Below are 20,724 nucleotides of genomic sequence, written 5' to 3' on the forward strand. Positions count from 1 at the left end.
AGACTGGAACATGTATTATTTTGAGTCTTGCTCTCGTTATCATTGTGAGTTTTGACCATATATCAGCCCTAAGAACAGAATATCAGGACTGAACAAGAGCAGTCGTGTTTTGAGGCTTGTCTAGATAAGATCAATCATTAAACTTTATTTTATACAGATGTCTCCATAGTCTCTTCAGTATAGTTTTATCTTTCTCGTCCTCACGTTTGTCTCCTTCATGAATTTATCAACACATTCCCTGACTCCCCAAAGTCATTGCTGCCTCCTTGGTTCAGTCACTTTCACCTGTGTATTCTTCAACTGCCACATGAGGGCACACGTGTAAAGGTTTTGGTTTGATAGTGTGATATAGTAGATAAAGATATAGATATGTCTATAATATAGATTTGTGCTGACAATTTGATTACATGTACGATGCATAATATCTTCTGATTATAGTAATAATTTCGATTCTGTCACATTTTGTTTAGTCTTTTTTTCAATGCTATAAAGTGATCTACATGTACACAACTCTGAGCTCTGTATCTTTCATGACAACTAAACTACAGGCTTTCTACACAACAGACATTCTGACATACCACAGATAGAAAACCAGAGATTTGCAAATGTATGACAGTTGAAGTAGAAGTAATAATAATAATGATAGAGGCATTGTTCATGTTTTTGGTAACACCTGTGCCTTTCCTGTTATTGTCAACTGGCCATTTGCACATAAATAAGGAAAAAACCAGTGCATTTTAAAGTTATTTTTAATGATGAACGATGAAAAAACCCACTTGTCATGTCAATTACTGACTACATTTGCTCTGACACTAAAACACGAAAGCAGTGCAACTTCACAGAGGCTACAGAAAGAACAGAGGCGCTGAAAAGAATGAATTAACCTGTTAACACAAATACGGAAACATCATCTGCGGATGGAAGTTGTACGCGCCATGCTGAAAAGGTGCAACACAAACAGAAAGTGGAACAGCCACATCTGCATACAGTACAGCATTACCATATGGTGAACGTGTGGAGAGTGAACTATGAATTCTGGATGAGGTCACATAACAGAGGTGTAGATTATATTTTGAGCATCCAGCCACTGTCTGAGAAGTACATAGAAATAAACTGACAACTCAGATTCTGTCTCGAACAAAGAACAAGCTAAATCTCCAACACAAATTCTACCGGTCAGTGATATGCTAAATTTTACAGGCTGCGATTTGAGGTCTTATGACACATGTATTTTATCCTAACTAAAGTAAAGTGGATATCTGAACGACAATGCTACGCTCTGAACAGGAAAACAGGTTTTGGCTAATAAAAGCATTTAGTCAAAATGTAAACTATTGAGGTGGTATGAACTGAAAAGCACAAAACACTGATACCAAACAATGGAGGTCAGAACAACTCCCTAAAAATGAAGCCAAATCATCTCCATCGCCCCCTGGTGGCTGGCACCATGTTATGTTAAACAAAATGCACTCAGAGATGGTTGTCATTTTAGGTAGTTCTCTCACTGAAGTGTTCATTCAGTAAAATTGGTTTAAATTAGCAGAGATCAACTTGCAATTGGTCGAGCGCATGTATCTGCAGGAGCTCCTCATCACGATCACTGCTGCAGACTCTGGCTTCAAATTTTGCTTAAAAGGACTAAATTCCATTAAGTTACTCAATGCAGTAAAATATTTCAAACCTGAAAACTCAACCATAACCAGCCTTGATGTATTAAAGCACAGTTTACACTGCTCATAAACACAAATGATGGACTATGCACAAATGCATTTGCACCCAGAAGTATGGTTCATACTGGACAACTTTGCAGATGCATATTATCAGTGTGTTATATATTGTTAAATGGGAAAAAATTGCCTTCATGAAAGAAACAACTTTTTACAAATGAACTCAAAAAAAGTCAAAAACAGAACAAAATATGAATGAACCAAACCTTTTTGTTGTTGTTGACTTTTGAAAACCATTTGCTGGCAATATCAAAACTGAATGTTGGCTTCAAACTGGATGAATAATCAAAGTTACGAAACAGGCATAGTGCACTTCCTGGTTGAGCAGGAAACACTGTACCTGCTTGTGATTCCTTGCTGGGGCTGAGGTTGACTGAGGGCTCTTGATTTATCCTCACTACAGTAAGCCTCTGTCAACTGTACTGACACAGACGCTCCAGCTGTGCTTCTCTCCGCCTTCCTTTCCCTCAGCTCTGCTGTAGGGGCCACAGCAGTCTGTAGGACTGGGCCCTCCGAGAAGTGTGGAAGTACCAGGTGTGGCCTTCAGTGTTGATGTATATCATCAATTAAATGACCATTAACACTCCCTCTCTCTGGCTCATCCTATCATTAGGCCCAAATTTAATACCGCTTGCAGAGTACACACTCACTAACTAGGTGCAGAGGGTTGAGGCTGGACCCGACAACTTACAAATCACATCACTCCATTTTTACTCCCCCCACTCTGTAGTCCAGCCTTCCTGAGACTCATCAAGTCTCCTGTCTCCCTCTGAGGAAGCTCACTGATCTTAACACATAACACACACACACTTCATCACAAGAGGGAAAAGCTCACAGAAACCACTCTCACTACATTTACTTGTGTTTCATAAGCAGTGGTTGTTTGCTCTCTTCTTCATCTCCTCTCCCCTGTTATTTCATCCTCTTCTTCCTCTGTTTAAGTGTGTCTTCTCCTCTGGCTGAGTGGCAAGCAGGCTTCAGCAGTTGGCTTCCTTTGACTCCAGCTGAGCTTGGTTCACCCCACTTTGGCCCAGCTGAGGAAAGCAGAGATGTCTCGCACAGGGACGTTGCGGGTCAACGCTTTGACGCGCAGGTTGCGGTCATCTGTGAGGAGTACGACCTCTCGGTGGAGCCTCACTGTCCCATCTGTGGGGGGGAGGGAAGAGTAGAGAGAGAAAGATGCACTCAGAAGACTGTATTTACATACATTCTAATTATCTGCATGTGACGGACAGAACTACATACTTCTCTGGGCGGGCATGAAATCTTTTGCCTTGTCTTTGCAGTAGTGGAGACAGCAGGACAGAATCACATCATCGTTGTTACCCTGAAGAGGAACAGAAAAGAAACAGTCTTATTTCATTGCACAATCTGAATCCAATTGACAGAAATTCACATAATAAAAGAACTTATTTCGGCCTCATTTCTTTGGGCTCACCTGTTGTCCAGAGGTGTCTTCGCTCCGGAAAGCAATAGAGTCAAGCTGGCTTCCCCTACTTGTTAGGGCTCGGAGGCACGGTTCCCTGGCCTCGAATCCTTTCTCTAAGAAAGCCACTGCCACCCGGGCCTTCTCCTGCACAGACCGCACATGGGCTGCACTGACATTATAGTTGCCACGACTGCCCGAGTTGCGACCCCCTGACCCGACTCCACCACCAAAGTTGTCCTGGCCTTTAGCCAAGCCGTCTAACTCAGTAATCACTAAAAGGGAGAACACACATCCTCACACCATAAGTAAACATAAACACTACACCAAATCATTATTACTCCTTTCTTTGTCTTCTCAGTCTTACCAATGAGAGGCAAAACTATGATGTAGGTTCTACACTGAAGAAGCTTCTGCAGCCCTTCCAAATGATCAATGAATCCATTGGTGTCTGGAACCAAAAACAGAGGCCTCACTTCCAGCTCCAACTGCCCACCAGTCTGCAGAACCGCCTGGGACAGACACAAACACACACACATGACGAGAATATCACCTGAAATGTTTTTGCAGTTCACACAATGTAGAAAATGAGTATATCAACATTAGCCCATAAGAATTATCCTCATTATTGGAGCTTCCATTTAAAACAATTCTATATAATAATCTAGTGTTATTATGAAATGCATTCTGAGGTAAACACTTTTCAGCAACTGAACAGGCCATTTTTTCATTGTTGGATGCTACAACAAATAGGCTTTTAATTTAAATTATGTATGGTTTACCTGTATTTTGTCCTTGCGCTTCTGTTGCTGTGCCAGTTTGTTGGTGAGGACATGGCGTCGTGCCTTCAGCTGTCTGATGTCATTCTCACTATCATCCGCCTCCTCTGCATCCTCCTCTCCTTCTGACGTGGAGAGAGACGACTCTGCCTCGACTATGACATCATCAGCCTACCAAACAGACACAGACATGATTAGACATTCAGCAATTTCACTTCAACTGCTCTCAACCGCCTCTGCTGAACGGCAGGGAAAATGTGATTTCAGCATTTACATAATTATGAATAGGTCACATTTTGAATAGGAAGGAGCACAATCATAGATAACAACAGAGGAGACGAGAACAGATTATTAGAGGGAAAGTAGGAGGAAAATAGTCACCTCTTTCTCTGTGAGAGAATCCTGCCTGCCTCCTGTTTTCGCTGAGGGGTCGGGTGGAGGAGAAGTTGCCACAGAGATGTACTTGCCTCCCTTGAAGGCCAACAGAGGCTCTTCCTGTCCACACAACGCCTCCAGAAAGTACTTGAGCACCGTCACTCTCTTACAATCTTCTGCTATTGTCTGAGGAAAGAGGACGAGGATATTTGTACATGAGAACAGCACAATGAATAGGGGTTCATCTTAGAAGCGACAGACTAATCAGTATAATCACCAAGTCCAAAGGAGTAGAAGTATGTATATGGGTATATATATGTATATAGACATAGAAATACACCTTTGCCTTTCACTCACCATGTCAGTGTGGCTGTCTGTGTAACACGGCTCCTGTGGTGCAGCCAGTATTGGTACAAAACCAGCAAGCAACCTGTCCTCCTTCAACTGTAGCACAGTCAACTCTTCATCTCCCTCGCCTTCATCAGTGTCCACTTTGTAAAGTGGCACTTCCTCGTGGTCCACACGTGCCAGCACATTACACAGGTCAGCCAGGCATTGCCAAACATTAGGGCTACAACTGGATCGAGAGGAAAAGGAAAACAGTGTTGGTGGGAAATGAGTATTTTAAAGAACCACCATCTGAAGAGAGTAATGTGCAATAGAAGCATGACTCATAGTGATAAAACTGAAGATAAGTTTCACCTGAATCAGCAGCTTCCCTCGGCTACAGGTCTTTACAATAAGTTATAATGAGCTGTCAGGCCTGCAGCTTAATGTTTTTGGTTCACTCTCACCACTCATTGTTTATGTTATTGAAGGTTTTAAATACTCACTCTATACTGCATGGCGGTGGGTTCCACTGGTCTGGCTGTCCCAACATCCAGTCAGACCAGACCTTGATGCTTGGCAGTAGTTCTCTTAGATCACGTGGAAAAGCAGAGACCCTCACCATACCCTCAAGCTCCTGCCCTTTACCCTCCTCCTCTCCATCTGCAATGGGAACTGGTTCTAAATAAGAGAGAGAGGAAAACAATAAACACGAATCCTCCAAAACATGTTGTTAACAATCACAAATTTTTTATCAAACTCCCATCAGGTGTAAAACACATAGATGATGCATCCCCACTTCCTCCCACTGAATTTAAGTGAAGCTAAAATATCCTGAATACAGGGCCTGCAATTTTGCCCTGGTGCCGTCATTTGGAGCCACAGTGATCTTGGTGTTGAGCTCCAATCAATACACATGCTCGACCAATAGAGGGCCACTCTCTAGAGGGCCACTCTCATCTGTCAATCATGACGCATCTCCCTGTTTAGTATAAAATAACTAATTCAAACCAAACTCATCAGAAAAAATAACACTTGAACCAACAACAGTGTGATAAGAAATATCAAAAATATTTGGCGTGTTGAGTTGGATGTGTGGTTTATGACCTTCACTGCAGCCTGCCACCAGGGGGTGAGGGAGATGTTTGGCTTCACTTTCAGGGAGCTTGTCACGTCGTCCATCTTTTCATACACAATTGTAAAACTACTTGAAAATACACTCTTTAGTATTAGGCTCCACAAATAATGTCCACTGGTGTGCTGTGGGACAGTACCGCAAGTTTTGACTTTAAACTATCTGATACAAATAATAACATACTGATGATTATAATGATCTTGATTTCAAATTAGGGAAAAAACTTACTGCTGATCAAATACTTCTGGGGTGCTTTCATGTCTGTACCTGCAGGAGTATCTTTGAGCAGCTCCGTGCAGCGTTGAACCAGAAGTGCAAACATGCCGAGGCCCAGCGCAGTGCTTTGCTCTTGCAAAACGGACCGCACATCTCCTTCTTCACCTGATAAACACAGACAAGAATTCAAATAGGTTCGACAATGACTTGTATAAAGCCCCAGCATAAGCGTTGTTTTTTTTTTTTTTATTAGCAAAAGAACAGGCTCTACTGTATTATAAAGAACATGTATGCGAATGTTTTAAATATCTATGTAAACATGCCAACAAGTAAATGTGTGATTCATTAGTGGAGCCACATTTTGCAATAAATAAAACACATGGTAATAACCTACAGAAAAATAAAAAAAGTTTTTCACTAGCTATATTTTGCAACAATTTTGCATTTAAACAAAATGCATCAGCACTTTGAAGCAATGTTTGTTGATAGGTGCAGGCATGTGCAGCAGTACCTCTGCTGTGGGCATTGTGTATGGTGAACATGTTGATGGTGATGATCTGCAGCATGTGTGTGCTGCCCAGTAGGGAAGGTCCATGCTGGAGTAACGTCTTGAACTCCAGCAGAACACGGCTCGCCACCCCCGGGAATGACTCCATGCTGCATACACAAGACACACGTATTCATAAAAATACAAAAGAACAGACAAAGGTACACTCAAAAATAAAATCTTTTAAACTTGTCCATGAATCTGAGAGCTGGAATACATAAGACCTCACTTACCCCACTTTAGTGAAGAGCTTGCCATGTGCATGCAAGAAACTCAGAATGAACCTCTTGTTTAGCTGGAGAGAAAAGGTTGAAGGAGGAATAGTATTACTAAGCAATAGCCAAAAAATGTATTTAGCTACAAACACTGACAAGAACACTTGTCTTCCTGTCATCCAGTAAATATGGAGAGGTTTGGAGCTCACGTCACCTTTTAAAATGCACTGGGCTTTAAACAGTAAGAATGGGAGGAAATGGACTGAATGGCACAAAGGGGTACACATAGAAATACAGATTAAACTAGAGAGAGATGAAACAGATTTATTAAAAAGTAAAGAAAGTTTTGTTACTTTATGGAGATGGGATGATTGAAGTATGTGCTAGGCAGTCAAAAACTGCACTTCTCCACTTGTATGTGATGGAGTTGGGTTTCCACCCTTGGACGCAGAAAACTTGTACTTGTAGTCAAGAACATGGTCAGCATCAACTTGAGTGAAATGTAACAACACTCCAAAACGTTTTGTTCTTTCCGCAATTGTCACTATGAGCAGTGAGTGTCGAAGTGTGTGTTGCACGATGCTGCAGCCTGAGAAAGAGCTGGCTCTGGCCCGGCCCCTTACACATTCTAGGACAGAGAGATCTTTTGGACTGGGAATGACGAAAATGTATCACAGATAAAATGTCTTAATCACAAACAGAGTTGGTGAGATAAAATGTTACACGATATCATTTATGTAGCAATAATAAATGAGAAATATATTTGTATATAACATTGTAGCTTATCGATACAACGCTCTTTAATAATTTAGCCGCTGGCCACATATAATACTCTGTTTGAGCACTCATCCCTAAAGACAGAGGTAGAGATGATTGTGATCTTTCACTAGAAGAACTCACTTCTGACAGAAATAAAGCATTTACTGTGTAATGTTCAATAATTTATCACTTTGACTCACTGCAGCTAAAACCACAGAAAACCCTCTCACAGAATCAAGTGATTTGCATCAAGGTTCTAACTGAGACAGATGATACGGTTGGATGCCATTTCAGCCCATTGGAGGGGTAATGGTCCTTACACATTTAAAAAGACATCTCCTAAAAGACCTAGGACCAGCTGGTGAAGGTACACAGTGACTTCAGAAAGTCTTCTGACCACTTCACTTTTAGCATGCTTTAAAAATGTTTGCTGTTTTGTCCGAATAGTAATAATTTAGTCTCATAAGACCAGATAATAGTTTTCCTGAAGCTATCAGTGCTTTAAATGTGGTCAAATGCCTTTTACTCAAAGGGGCTTGTATATAGCCACTCTGTCATAAAAGCCTGTTTGATGGAGTGCTGCTGGGCGGGTCGTCCTTCCGGCAGATTCTAACATTTAACAGACTTCTGAAACTCTGTTAAGCGTGACCGTCGGGATCTCGGTCACCTCCCTGAACAAGGCCTTTCTTGTCTGATTTGTAGTTATGGATTATGAAGTGTCTGAAGTGATAAATCTTCTAAGCAATAACTTTTACAAAAGTGAATGTGCCTGACTACTTTCTTAAGGCTCTATCTCACAGTCATGCATTATTTCTGCCTCAATGTCACAAAGTAGGCCCAGATTATTATTAATTATTAACAAAAAGAATTGGTGAATCACTGCAAGCAATTAGAGAAAAAAACCAAAGGAACAAATAACAAAAGGACAGAAGAAAGGGTACAGAGGATAAAAACAGTAATAATAACAAATGATTACGGAACAGAAATTAAGGCCAAGGATAAACTGTGAAAGAGAAAAGAAAATAAGCAGAGGGAATGAATGAGAGTCAGAAGAAATGAATGTAGAGAACATACTGAATGAGAAGGAAAAAATGAGCAGCAGAGAATATAACGTGTTCTTCAAAGAGGAGGGTAAATGAGACAGACATCTGCAGAAACTACTGTACAAGTCTATAAAGAAAACAACCTCCGCAAAACTAACAACGAGAAAACCTGTAAGACAAAATGCCCTCACAGGCGGTGTCTTTCATGAAACGGTAAATGACGCATGAGACTTGATCTGCACTTGTGTATAAGAGAGAGCGAAACGAAGAACAGGATCTTACGTCACTTGCGCTGAGACTCCCCAGCTCTCCATCCTGTTCAGAGTCTCTGCTGGACTCACTACCTCCTCTCTGGGAGGAAGGGTTTGCTGCTTTCGTGCTGGGGCGAATCCAAATCTCCACACGTGCTCCCTCTTCCCCTCTTCCTCTTCCTCTCACCGGTGGACCCCGAGATCCCCCTTCAAGTTCCTTCTTCCTCCTTCCCTCAAGCTGCTCCGTCTGCAAGAACAAAAATCTATAAACAAGAAGCACTTGTGCTGCCAAGTCTCACCATAGTCACCAGATGATAGCAAATTGAATCAGTGGTGCTAATACGGTAATTTATTAAGCAAGTAATTGTGTTAACTCATTAATGTGTCTAGGCCATTATATTTTTCTGAACGCCCTCTACATCATTGCAACCAAATCATGATGGTTAATTTCCCAGGCTCTAACTAGAATTTCTATTAGTAAATCCATGTCAAGGCTGTGCACTGATGACAGAAGTTTTTCTTCCAAATAAAAAGTCAATCATCTGGCACAAGTTAATGACCAAAGTGTGTGTCTGACCTTTCGCTTAGCTTCTTCAAACAGACTCATCAGGCTCTCCTTTGCAGTGAGGATGGGGTTGGAAGCTGCCAAGCTGCGCATGTAATAATACACAGCGTCCAACTTCCTCTTCTGTAAGTGAGAGAGGTACAATGAGACTAAGAAGAAGGAGGTATCCTGCAATAAGCCGCACACTAAGGGTGGGTGCCAATACATCATTACACAAAATATACATGTACTTTTAAATTATTCCAAGAACAGGCCAAGAGAAATGCAATCAGTCATAAAAAAGTCAAAATCAAGTTACTTTAAAGCCAATAATTTTATTATGTCTGCATAGAACATTTTCTGCTGAATATATTGCTTTTCATTCCGTTCTTTCTTACTACATATTACTTACTGTATACACTGCCAGCAGGGCCAGCTGGTTATATGGTCGTCCATTTTTGGGGGCAATCTGCTGGGCTTTCAGATACCAGCTAAGAAGAAATGTAAACAAGTAGAAATGAGATACAATGATAGAAATGTTCTGCTTCTACCTTGAATTTTAAGATTCTCATCGACTAGTTAATACCCAGCTGGGAAGAAAGTTTCTCTGAAAGAGATTAAGACTTGTGTATAATCTGGACTAAATGAAAACCAGTAAGTAACCAGTGTGTAAAAAAAATGTCCCACATCAAACTGACTAGGCCTGACCACTTTGAAACTGCAGCCTTTTGACTTCAAAATGAAAAATTCAATGCTAATACACCATAGGCTCTTGAATGTGTGTAAGAAATTTTACAATGTTCAATTTACAGCGTACCTGCGAGCCTTGCCATAGTTGGCCGAGTCGCTGGCTTGTTCCCGGTAACGTGCGATATCTCCCTGACAAATCATGCAGCGCTGAGCACTAATAAGTGCATATTTTACCTGAAAAGGACAGAAAAAGCAGAAAACCTTTATCAATTAATTACATCAAATCAGCTACAACATAATTACAGATACAATTAACTTCTTATGAAATGCCAAGAAACCAAGTTGCTGTCAGCAACTGTTGCTAGTAACATTCACATCATCTGATCACTGACTCACTGAATACATGAATAATATCATTAATAAGTGACTGCTAATACAATACTCTGACACTATGTATTCACACACTATTGCTGTACCATTTTGCGTAATGGCCGAGCCCTTATAGCCATGCCATCCATGTAATCCTCCAACTTAAACTGGTATACTGTCTGCAGCTTCAGAAGCAGAGCATCGAAGAAGAGTGATCCCTGTAAAACACAGACAATGATTATAGGTAATTTACAGTGAAGGAAAAAATGACCTGTTATCACTACAAGAAATCACCGCTGTGAAATGGTTCTGAACATAATATTTCCGAGGTTCATGAGCAACAATACAGTATGAATAAAGTGTTTATGATCCCAGTGCTAATCTCAAAAACTATGGGTACTACATCTAAGTGTCATATCTCAGCTGTAATTTAAAGAGGTTTATGTCAGAATAGAAAATATACATGTGAGATTTAGACATTTTAACACATGGTGCCCATAGTGCAAGTTTTCTGAAGTAATGTGAATATGTAAATTAAATTAGTGCTAGAAAAGTCTTATGGATGATTATTTGCATTGTGAAGGAAAAAAAAATTGTCGCAAATGAAGAATGCATCTCAGGATGAAACGTACATGCTTCTTCAGACTTAATCACAAACTGCCCCTTTGCAATAACCCAATTTTATAAACCCTTGCCCCATCTTAATTTTCCACACATTTCTTACCTCATCAAGCAGCGTCAGCAACATGTTCCTGATATGAGGGGTGTTGTCAGAGGCAGGGTCTTTGAGTAGTTGGCGGAATCGCTCTATGACCTGGTAAAACACATTCTTCCACAAAGCTTGATCCAAATTCTGAGAGTCTGAAAACTCTATGTCTGTGAGGATGACCTGCTCATATAGCCGCAAAAGGTCCCCTCTAGAAAACAGAAAAACAGAACAGTGCCTTTTCAGTATTTGTCCAAAGGTGCAGCTGACAGACTTAAACGTAGCATGAAACAAAAGAGTTTTCCCCCAAATCCTCACCTGAGCTGGGCCATGCGATCCAGTCCATCCGCACTCACTCTGTCCCTGGACAGCAGGTTACTGAGCTGGAGCTCCTGTGTATCTGCAGCCCTCAACAGCTTCCCCAGCTCCCCCCTGGCCTGTTGCTCCACCTCTTGAAAACTCAAACTACCTCCCGCACCTGGCTGAGAATAAGCTGCTCCCTTGTAACTCCCACCTAACTGACCCACACCAGGGCCCGGGTACATACCGTTAGAAGGGGAGGCAATTTGGTAGGGCCCCATGTGATATGGATATGGATAGCGCTGGCTGGTGGTGTTGCCAGGATTGTGTGGGCTGCTAGTGGGCATGGGGTAGCTATAGGGGTTGTCAGAGTTTTGGAATTTGTAGTAGGCACTGGCAGCAGTCGGCTGGGATCGAAGGTGCTCACCCTGCAGGACTGGAGGACTGCCTGCTACCTCATCGTCTGTGTCCAGAAAGTGAAGTTGTCCATATCCAGTCCCTGTCTGAAGATATATAGGCTGTTGGAGAGATTTATGCTGTGAGGACTGGGTGCTGGTAAGGGCAGGTTTCTGGTCTGGGTTATTGGGATCCCAAAGCCGTCTCACTCCTCCTCTGCCTCCTCTACTACTGGAGGCCGCACCTCCCCTAAGTCCACCAAAAAGCCTTTGCCCAACCCCAGGTGAGTTAGAGAGGTCAATGCGGGATGGAAGCACCAGGATACCCCCACCTCTGCCACGAGGAACCAGGTCTTGCTTGCAATGTTGTGGATCCCCACTATGTGATGTGGAAACTGAATGTTTCTCCAGAGAAACCCTTAGGATTCCCCGACCTCCACGTTGGTTTCCCTTCCTTTCTTCCCTCCGTCTCGCTGCACTTAGTTCGTCCTCCCCTCCTCTTCTCCTCCTCCTTCTAGTCTCTGCTACGTCACCTTTCTCACTCTTTTCCAGCGATTCTGTAGATGATTCCCCGTTAGTTGTCCAGCTTTTTAAATGCCTCCTTTGTCCGTCCCTATAAGTAGCCATCTTCTCTTTATTATTGAGCTTAGGGTGCAAGCGTGGCCACTTGGTATTTTCCAAATTCATCCCTACTCCTGGACCTTCGAGGCTGGTCACGCTGCTGGCTGAGCTACTGCTGTAAGTTCGATTCCGAGGGCGTCGAATATCTGACTTGGAATATCTCTTTGATGATGATGGCGTGATGTTTGCATTGAATTTGTTTCTGTTTCCTCTTTCTACAATCCTGTCTACATTTTTTTCTGTCTTAACATCTTTCTCAGCTTCTCTGGACCGGTTGTTATTGTAATCTCCTCCTCTTCGGCTTTCTCCACGATTTTCTCTCAGTTTGCTTTGGTGTGTCTCTCCTGTCTTTGCTGGTTTGTTATCCCTGTCTGCTTCTGCTGCTCTCCGGTCTCTCTCTTTCTCATCTTTCCCTTGGTCGCTCCTTCCTCCACCACTTATGTCATCCCGATTCCCCTCTTTTTCCTTCTCCCCTCCTCTTCTCCTGCGGTTTTCTCTCTTCCTATCTATCTTTTCCTCCTCTTCTTTTGCCCCACCCCTTTGGCCTTGCCCTACATTGTCAGTGGTTTTCCCTCTCCTGCAACTTAACTCTCCAACATCTTGGCCTTCACTTCCAACTTTAACCTTTTCTTTCAGGCTGAGTTTTTCTACCTTGCAGGTCATTTTCTCCACTGAAGCATCAGGTGGTAAAAAAGGCTTTTGAACATCTCGGCTTCCTTGCTTTCTGTTTGTCTCACTGGATTTGGAAACCTTTACATTTTCCTGTGCATCTTTTACTTCTTTACCTTTCCCTCTTGGCTTCTCTGGGGATGTCTTTTTGTTCCCCTCCATTTCCTCTGTATTGAACTGGGCTTCTGGCTCAGTTTTATGCTCAGGCTTCCCAGGGGGAGGTGTATCTTGCTCTTTTCCAACTCCATAGTCCTTTCCCTGGGTATTCCTGCGGGTCCCAGGTTGATAAAATTCCCGGTCAGGTTTGCGTGCTTTCCTTGCTGGTTTAGCAGCTCCAGCGGGGTCCTGGTGTTCTTTGTCATTTTCGACGAAGCTCTTTTCTTGATTTGCTTCCATTTTAGCCCGTGAGTGGCTGCTCTTTTTACGGTTCTGAGTGTTACTTCCATCACCTCTCACCCTGTCTTCTTCCCCTAAGTCGGTGCCCGTCCCACCATCTGTGGAGTCCGAAACTTTTTCAGAGACCACCTTTTTCTCACTCTGCAATGGTTTATCATGCTCATGTAAACAAGTGGCCGGGGGATCACTTTGACAGGTTTCCCCCTCCTCACTGTCATGGTGATGCCGTCCATGTCCAGCTGCTGGTTTAAAGCGCTGCTGATCAGGGCGCTTTGCTTCACGCTTCAAATGTTGCTTGGGTACATGCTGCTCATCTGGAGAAAGAAAAACACACAAAATTAAGATTATGAACATCAATCTCTAAGAATGAGATAAGGAGATTACACATTTTGATACTCTTCTTGTGAATACATCCCTGACAAAGACTGACTGCAACTCAGATCTTTAAAATGTCACGGCTCATTTCAAAAGCATTCATTTCCAATTTATAAAAAATGGTCAAAAATTCATCAGCTCAACTTACTTAATCAGCTGGGTACAGTAGTTTTTAAATAATCTTTCTTAAAACAGAAGTTTACAGTGCACTCGATAGGGATTTTTTTTCAACTGTTATAAATATAGACAGTGTGTGTTGACTCAAAGAACATTTCATCCAGTCCAAAGATGCGTGTCTAATGTGTCCTACATTTGTAATAATGTTTTAATAGGGTTACGGCACAGTTAAATCAGACCCTTTACTCAAGACTTGACAATAAGCAAAATAAAAAGTTGCAAACTTGTCTTTTATAGGTGTAAGAATTACAGTTTAGCCTTTTTGGAACCAGTTCAATGGGGATGTCAACATTTTACAAGTTCCAGAATAATAGACAGTTGCCTTTATTGACACACTGCTACCAACGTTACCCACTACAACAACAATGCCTGAATTACACAGGAAACACATGCTTTTATTTATCTTGCAACACATGACAAGAGTGTGTTCATTTTGAAAAAAGTGCGCAAGATAAAAAGAAAACAATCCTCTACATAGGAAACACACATCCCTGGCTAGGCTGCCATTTGTGTTGACTTCTCAAATACACGTTGTATAGTTATACAAAGAAATACACACAACAATGATGGTTAAATGGCGTCAGATACATTCTCTGAAGTCTCTTACGTTAACAACAGTTGAGCTTATCGGTCAGACCGTTTTTTTGTTTTCATTAAAGAACACGTTCCTTCTGCTGAAGCGCTTTAAGTACAATAAGTAAAATATAAAACAGAGAACATATATATATAGTATTATTATTATAGTATTATTAATATAGTGTTTGACATAGAGTTTAGCTGGAAGGGGCGTTTGAAACCAGCCGCGCGGGATCAAAGGATGGACAGAGCGCTAAGTTAGCTAGCTAACAACATTAGCTGGAACTTAGCAACTCCGTCAGCTACTTTCCGCGAACTCGTGACGCGGCTTGGTTCTGGATTCACCGACTCTTTCCCGAACCTTCGCCTCCCTGTTGTCTGCTCAGCTTCACCTCACCTCTCTGACAGTCGGTGCTGTTCCCGGCGCTCGACGCCTCGGCTCGGAGTTCCGCGGCTGAGATTCGCACTCGGTCCAGATCGTCCGCCATCTTTGCTTCGACTGAAAACAAACACAACAAGTACGGTGGCCCGGAGGCGCCAAACCCGTGCTCAGCGGCTGACGCAGGAAGTGAAGACCTTCGGGTAATGTAGTTCGCAGATCAGAGCCTGTTGATCTGTTTCCAGTGTTTAAACATCAGAGCAAATCAATCTTATATATTTACCTATTAGTACATTAATATTACTATTTATTATTATTTGTATTAATATTATTTATTTATTATTAGTAAACTACTAAGATAGATAGATAGATAGATATCTAGATAGATAGATAGATAGATGCTATGTATGTATTGATTATGCCTAAAGATTGTCTTAACTTTATTGTATTCTGTTGTAAGTCCTTGTGATCCTCATGCTACATTTTCTGAGTTCTGCATTATTTCAGCATTTTGTGTTTTGTCTGTTCCACCAGAAACCTTAACAGGTTTTAAAACCACTCCACCAAAACTGTTCATCCTGATAGTGTTTGAGCCAAAGCATTGGCTCAAACACTATCAAAACTTCAAAGGATTGCAGTTTTGAAGTTTTCCAATCTTGCACGTGGCAAAAATGTTTCAATCGAAACTCTCCTAATTGCCTTTCCAATTAGACTCATAGTTAATCAAGCCATTTAAAAAAATATATATTGTTACTGTGTGAAAAAACGTGTGCTACTCTTAAAAGTACAGTTATGTAATTCTTAAGTATATGCTTTGACCTACATTTGAGGACTGGGGGAAGGGGGCTTAAAGGTCTCCACATTATGTAAAGAAACTGACAGAGAGATACTGCATACGTTCACACTTTGCTGTTTCATGCCATATCCACTAGGTGTCAGGAATGGTCACTTTATTATCATGTTTAGTTGAACTGGCCCATTGTCCAATGCTTTGGCCCAAAAATGTACTTACTGGCTACTTTTTTTCAATAAGTAATTTATATTAATGTTATCGCCTAATCAACTTCTCACCACATCTTCTCTCTCCTGTTTTCCACTCACGACTTCGATGTGGTGCAGAGGGGGAGTAATGGGACTGCAGAAACTAAATGACAAAAAACATATACAGAAAGACCAGGTGCTGTGTTTTTGCATGCTGGTGCAGGCATGTGCACATGAGGAGGGGGAGTTCCTGCAGCCACCATCTGAGGCTGAAGCTAGAGTAAACAGCTTCATTTCCCTAGCAACACCAAATTAAAGGGCCAGAGTCTTTCGTCCTTCCTGTGAATCTCCCACACGAGTCTTCCTCCAGAGCCAGACCTCCTCTTTACATCCTCACATTCCTTCATTCTATCACAGACTTATTCATCTTAGGTGCTTGGTTCACTTTGTTGGCAGAGTAATCGGGAATGTCAACACACACATATGCATATGCAGGTTACTTCTTACATAGACGTTATTAGCGGTTGTGCAGAAATTGGACAAATTATGATGCAGGCAACAACAGAAAGAAGAGCAGAAAGAACTGGATTAATTACACCAGTTTATTGACCATGTTTGGTTTTACTTTCATTGTATTGTGTTATTTCAGGATAGGTTTTGTGATTGAATTTCATGATTTATTGAAGGCACTTGAAAGAAAGGTGCAGTCAAAACAAAGGTGAGATCAATATCACATGTGGATGATGGTTATTATTGTGATTTATTGGCATCATCATTGTTATCACTCCTATCTGTTCTTCATTTTTATGATTACAATAATTTGATGTGGTACAAACAATGTGGCACATATGTGTATGCAGAATACTGTTTTGATGTAGTGCTGGCAGTGTCTCTCGATGAAGCAATGGCACACCAGGGGTTGTAGAATGTTTCGTGTCTGCAGTGGAGAGGTGTGAGAGAGGGAGGGGGGCTGCCGGAAGTGGTGGGCGTGTGTCTCCCTGTGTGTGTGTGTGTGTCTGTGCGTATGTGTGTGTGCCCGCAAGTCTGTAAGTTACTTGTGTGCCTCCGTGCGCGTGTGTGTATGTGTGCAGAGTTCTGATTGTCAGTGCTGCACCACAGTGCAGGTGGAGCAATGCAGGGTGATAAGTGACACAGAAGGACAGAGAGGGGGAGGCAGAGAGGTGGTGAGGGAGACATGGGGGGGGGGGGGGGGGGGGGGAGAGGAGAGGAAGCGAGGGAGAGAGGTGAGAAGGCATGATGCAGGAGGAGAGGGGAGAACAGGAGGAGGATAGACTGTGAATACAGATAAGAAAAGCGGGGGAAGCAGGGAGTTTTTGCAGGTGAATTTCTGACACCAGGGGGTTTCTCCAGCCCAATCATCGAGATCTCTCCTGCCCCCTTCTCATTTTCTCCCTCTCCCTCACTCTCTCTCCGTCTCCCCCCACTGGGACACTTGGAGGTGGGAGGAGATGACTTTTAGAGATGACTGGAGTGAAGGAGGAGGAGGACAGATGGGGAAATACAGTCAGCAGAGAATGGTGGAGACAAGAGAGAAACATTGTGGCTGAGGATCGAGCAGAGTGAAAATGCTGCAGGGCTGAAAATGGGAAATAAATGAAAAGGAGAGAGAAAATGGCAGAATGGAATATGAGAGTGAGATCCTCATCTTGAAGAGTGGGTGAGAGAGAAATTAAAGACAGACAGACAGACAGACAGACAGACAGACAGACAGACGGACAGACGGACAGACAGACAGACAGACAGACGGACAGACGGACGGACAGAGGCTTGTGTGACGCATGCTTACTGGCATTAGATCTTGGAGTAAATCCATTCCAACTGTTAACTGCATAATTCACAAAAGCTTGATGGAGTGATGGGGAGGAATGAACAAGAAAAGGACAATGTGAGACAGAGTACATGGAGTGAAGTGTTAATGCAGAGGAGCCAAACACAATTTTAAACAAAGAAGTAAAAAAAACTGATTGGGGCAAAGAGGCGATTTCATTTCATGACCACATTCAATTATTGGCATTAATTAAAGACCAAAACTATATTTAATCACTCCTGAGTATGTTGTGCCCCCCCCCCCCCCAATACACACTTTCCCCTTATTGCCCTTGAACTTTCTTTTCTTGCTCCAACTCTTCATTAAAGCTGTGAAAACACAAATGTCTGTCTCCCAAAATTCAACCTGATATATTTGCTATCTTTTTAAACTTTGGATTGAAATGTTTACTTCACATTTCTATGCGGTTCCACTAGAAATCGGTTACACAGACCTATAGGCAAGTATTTCAATGTTGTGTTTCAATCGACTGCTTTTTAATACGAGAATGCAGGACTCCCTGGAAAGTGGTACTAGAGTAATACTCAAAACTGCAGAATTACACATGGAAACTTTTACTCGGCCACGTGCAGCACATAGGACACAGTGTGTGTGTTGTATGTACTCAAATACAGACCCAAATATTCCCAGTGTCATCTGCTCTAAAAAAATTCCATTGATCCTTAAGCTGAACTCATGCAAACAGATGCACTCATTCTAATACTGATGACACCCTCACCAACACATGCACAAACAACTACCCACACTTCCACGCACACACTGTGCAGCTGGCAGTGCATGTTAATTACATTCAGCATATGTCTTTGGCATAATGTTGTGAAGTTTTGTGTGAGTCAGTGTTGGAGTTGCAGCAGATGAGACGGGGCGGCCTGTGTGACTTTGCGCAAGGACAGATGACCTTGGCGTCCTGTGGTGCCCGTGTAAACATAATGAAATCATGGGAATCATCTTGTCGTGCCATCTCAGGTAAGTCAATTTTCACTGGAGCCATTAAACAGTGGAGGAGGAACTAAACACACACATGCTTCTTCCACTGCCACACACAACATTATAAACACACACACACTCACAGACATATTCAAAGTTTCTGCAGGTATGGGTTCAATGAATCTGCCTGTGATTAGGGCTGTGTGTGTGTGTGTGTGTGTGTGTGTGTGTGTGTGTGTGTGTGTGTGTGTGTGTGTGTCTGTGTGTGTGTGGAGGTGCTGTGTCTGAGTGTGGGTTTGTGAAGAGGAGCACAGAGACAGTGAAGGGAACGATGTGGGGGCGGGAGGGGTTTCACTAATAAACACCCACTCTTTCCAGACCTCCATTTCACTCTGACACATACTCCCACCACCACCGTCACCACCACCACACACACACGCTCTCCTCCTCCCCAGCTCTCATTTGACAGAATCCTCATTACGGGCACGTTTGGCAGCAGAGTCTTCCTCCTCCACCTCCTCCTCCTCCTCCTCCTCTTCTTCTTCTTCTTCTTCTTCTTCTTCTTCTTCTTCTTCTTCTTCTCCCCTCCCCTGTCTCCGTCTCTCTCCCTCTCTTTCGTTTTTATTTGCTCATTCTCTCTTTGCCCTGCTCGCTGTGTTCGAGCCAGCTTGGCAATCAAAGGGAGAGAAAACACAAATGAGAGTGGAGGAGTAGGGGTGGGGAGGGGGCTCACTGGGATTTCAGTATGAGTCAGAATGGGAGAAGGGGGAGGCGGGGAGGTGGGTAGGCAAGGTAGGCGGCAGTGAGGAAAGAGGAGAGGAGAGTGTATGGGAGGGAAGAGGTTTTTTCTTCTTTCTTTCCTCTCTTCTCTCTTATCTGACTGCATTCTCTGTTTGGAATACAGATGAGGAGATAGAAAGAGAGCCAACGACCGGCCGGGACAGACGAATAAGAGATTTGCACGGAAAATAATCTTCATCTTGATTCGTGATCAAACTTTGAGATTTAAAAAGAAGCTTCCTCGATGTTGTATATAAGTTGAAGATGGACCGCCTGATCGCTCGGTGTCAAAACAAGAGGCAAAAGTTTAACAAACTAATTACATCAATCTGGAGCGTAATCCCAAACGATCATGATAAAATAAAAAATGCTGCAAAGATAAGAAAAAGATACTGTCGCTCTGTAAGTGTCTGTTAGTGCATTTGCATGTGTGTAATCATGACACTGGGATGCTGGTAGTAAGAGGGAGTGTGTGTGAGATTAGGGAGGGGGGTTAGTGAGGAACTGTTTCATTCACACTTTTTCAATCATTCATCTCCCCCCTGCTTGCATATTCATGCTGGGTGTAGTATGCGGAAATTGGATTGCGTATGCTTGTGTACACACAGGGTCGCTTACCAAATACTTATCCTCCACCACACGTCAGCACATTTATATTGCTGTTTGATTGCAGTCAGTGGAGATTCTACAGTTCTGAGGCCCAGAGCTGCGAGATTGACATTCCCGCTCTGCTGCAATCACATCTGAGCACAGCAGAGCACAGCAGAGCACATGTCCCAACCGAAATGTTATAACAGAATGAATACAATTCAATGTTGGACTGTCCACTGAGGGTGTCTCGTCGTCCAGATCTCTTGCCCCGTGCTGCGAGGATGTTTTTTTTCTTCTTCTGTGATGTCATAAGCGTACATCTCAGTGGGCTGCCTCTAGAGGGGGTATGGATGTAGATTGTGAAGTCATGGGTGAAGTGAGCTGTGGTCGATACATCTACTCAGTTGCGTCATCGTTTCAACATCAATACAAGCAAATATTCATAGATGTACTTGGATAGATACACCCTGCATATAGTCTGTATAACAAACTAGGTCAATCCATTTTATTATTCTGGGTAAAATCAATAACTCTAATCCCACAAGATCTTAAATTTGAAACAAATATCTGACGTCCAACATGAGACATTTCAGTCATGT

The 20,724-nt window shown here is 42.5% G+C and overlaps 1 protein-coding gene across 3 annotated transcripts; it reads right to left on the minus strand.

Moving 5' to 3' along the window:
- Positions 1–731: 731 nt before the first annotated feature.
- On the minus strand, positions 732–15,137 carry smg6 (SMG6 nonsense mediated mRNA decay factor). 3 transcript variants are annotated; one of them, XM_034606429.1, is made up of 20 exons: positions 15,016–15,137; positions 11,428–13,804; positions 11,128–11,320; positions 10,511–10,621; positions 10,162–10,268; positions 9,757–9,835; positions 9,378–9,488; positions 8,832–9,047; positions 6,766–6,827; positions 6,497–6,642; positions 6,037–6,150; positions 5,742–5,816; positions 5,141–5,315; positions 4,665–4,884; positions 4,314–4,493; positions 3,936–4,103; positions 3,521–3,665; positions 3,166–3,428; positions 2,973–3,054; positions 732–2,873 (listed from the first exon to the last, which is right to left on the minus strand). In XM_034606429.1, the coding sequence occupies exons 1-20, from the start codon at positions 15,104–15,106 to the stop codon at positions 2,743–2,745; spliced, it is 5,046 nt and encodes a 1,681-aa protein (XP_034462320.1). In that variant the 5' UTR covers positions 15,107–15,137; the 3' UTR covers positions 732–2,742. The 3 variants fall into 3 exon arrangements, with proteins under 3 accessions (XP_034462320.1, XP_034462322.1, XP_034462321.1); XM_034606431.1 differs by lacking the exon at positions 5,742–5,816; XM_034606430.1 differs by lacking the exon at positions 5,742–5,816 and having other exon boundaries at positions 5,998–6,150.
- Between the last annotated feature and the right edge of the window lie 5,587 nt (positions 15,138–20,724).

The sequence above is a fragment of the Hippoglossus hippoglossus genome, chromosome 14 (genome assembly GCF_009819705.1).
Source record: "Hippoglossus hippoglossus isolate fHipHip1 chromosome 14, fHipHip1.pri, whole genome shotgun sequence".
NCBI lineage: Eukaryota > Metazoa > Chordata > Actinopteri > Pleuronectiformes > Pleuronectidae > Hippoglossus > Hippoglossus hippoglossus.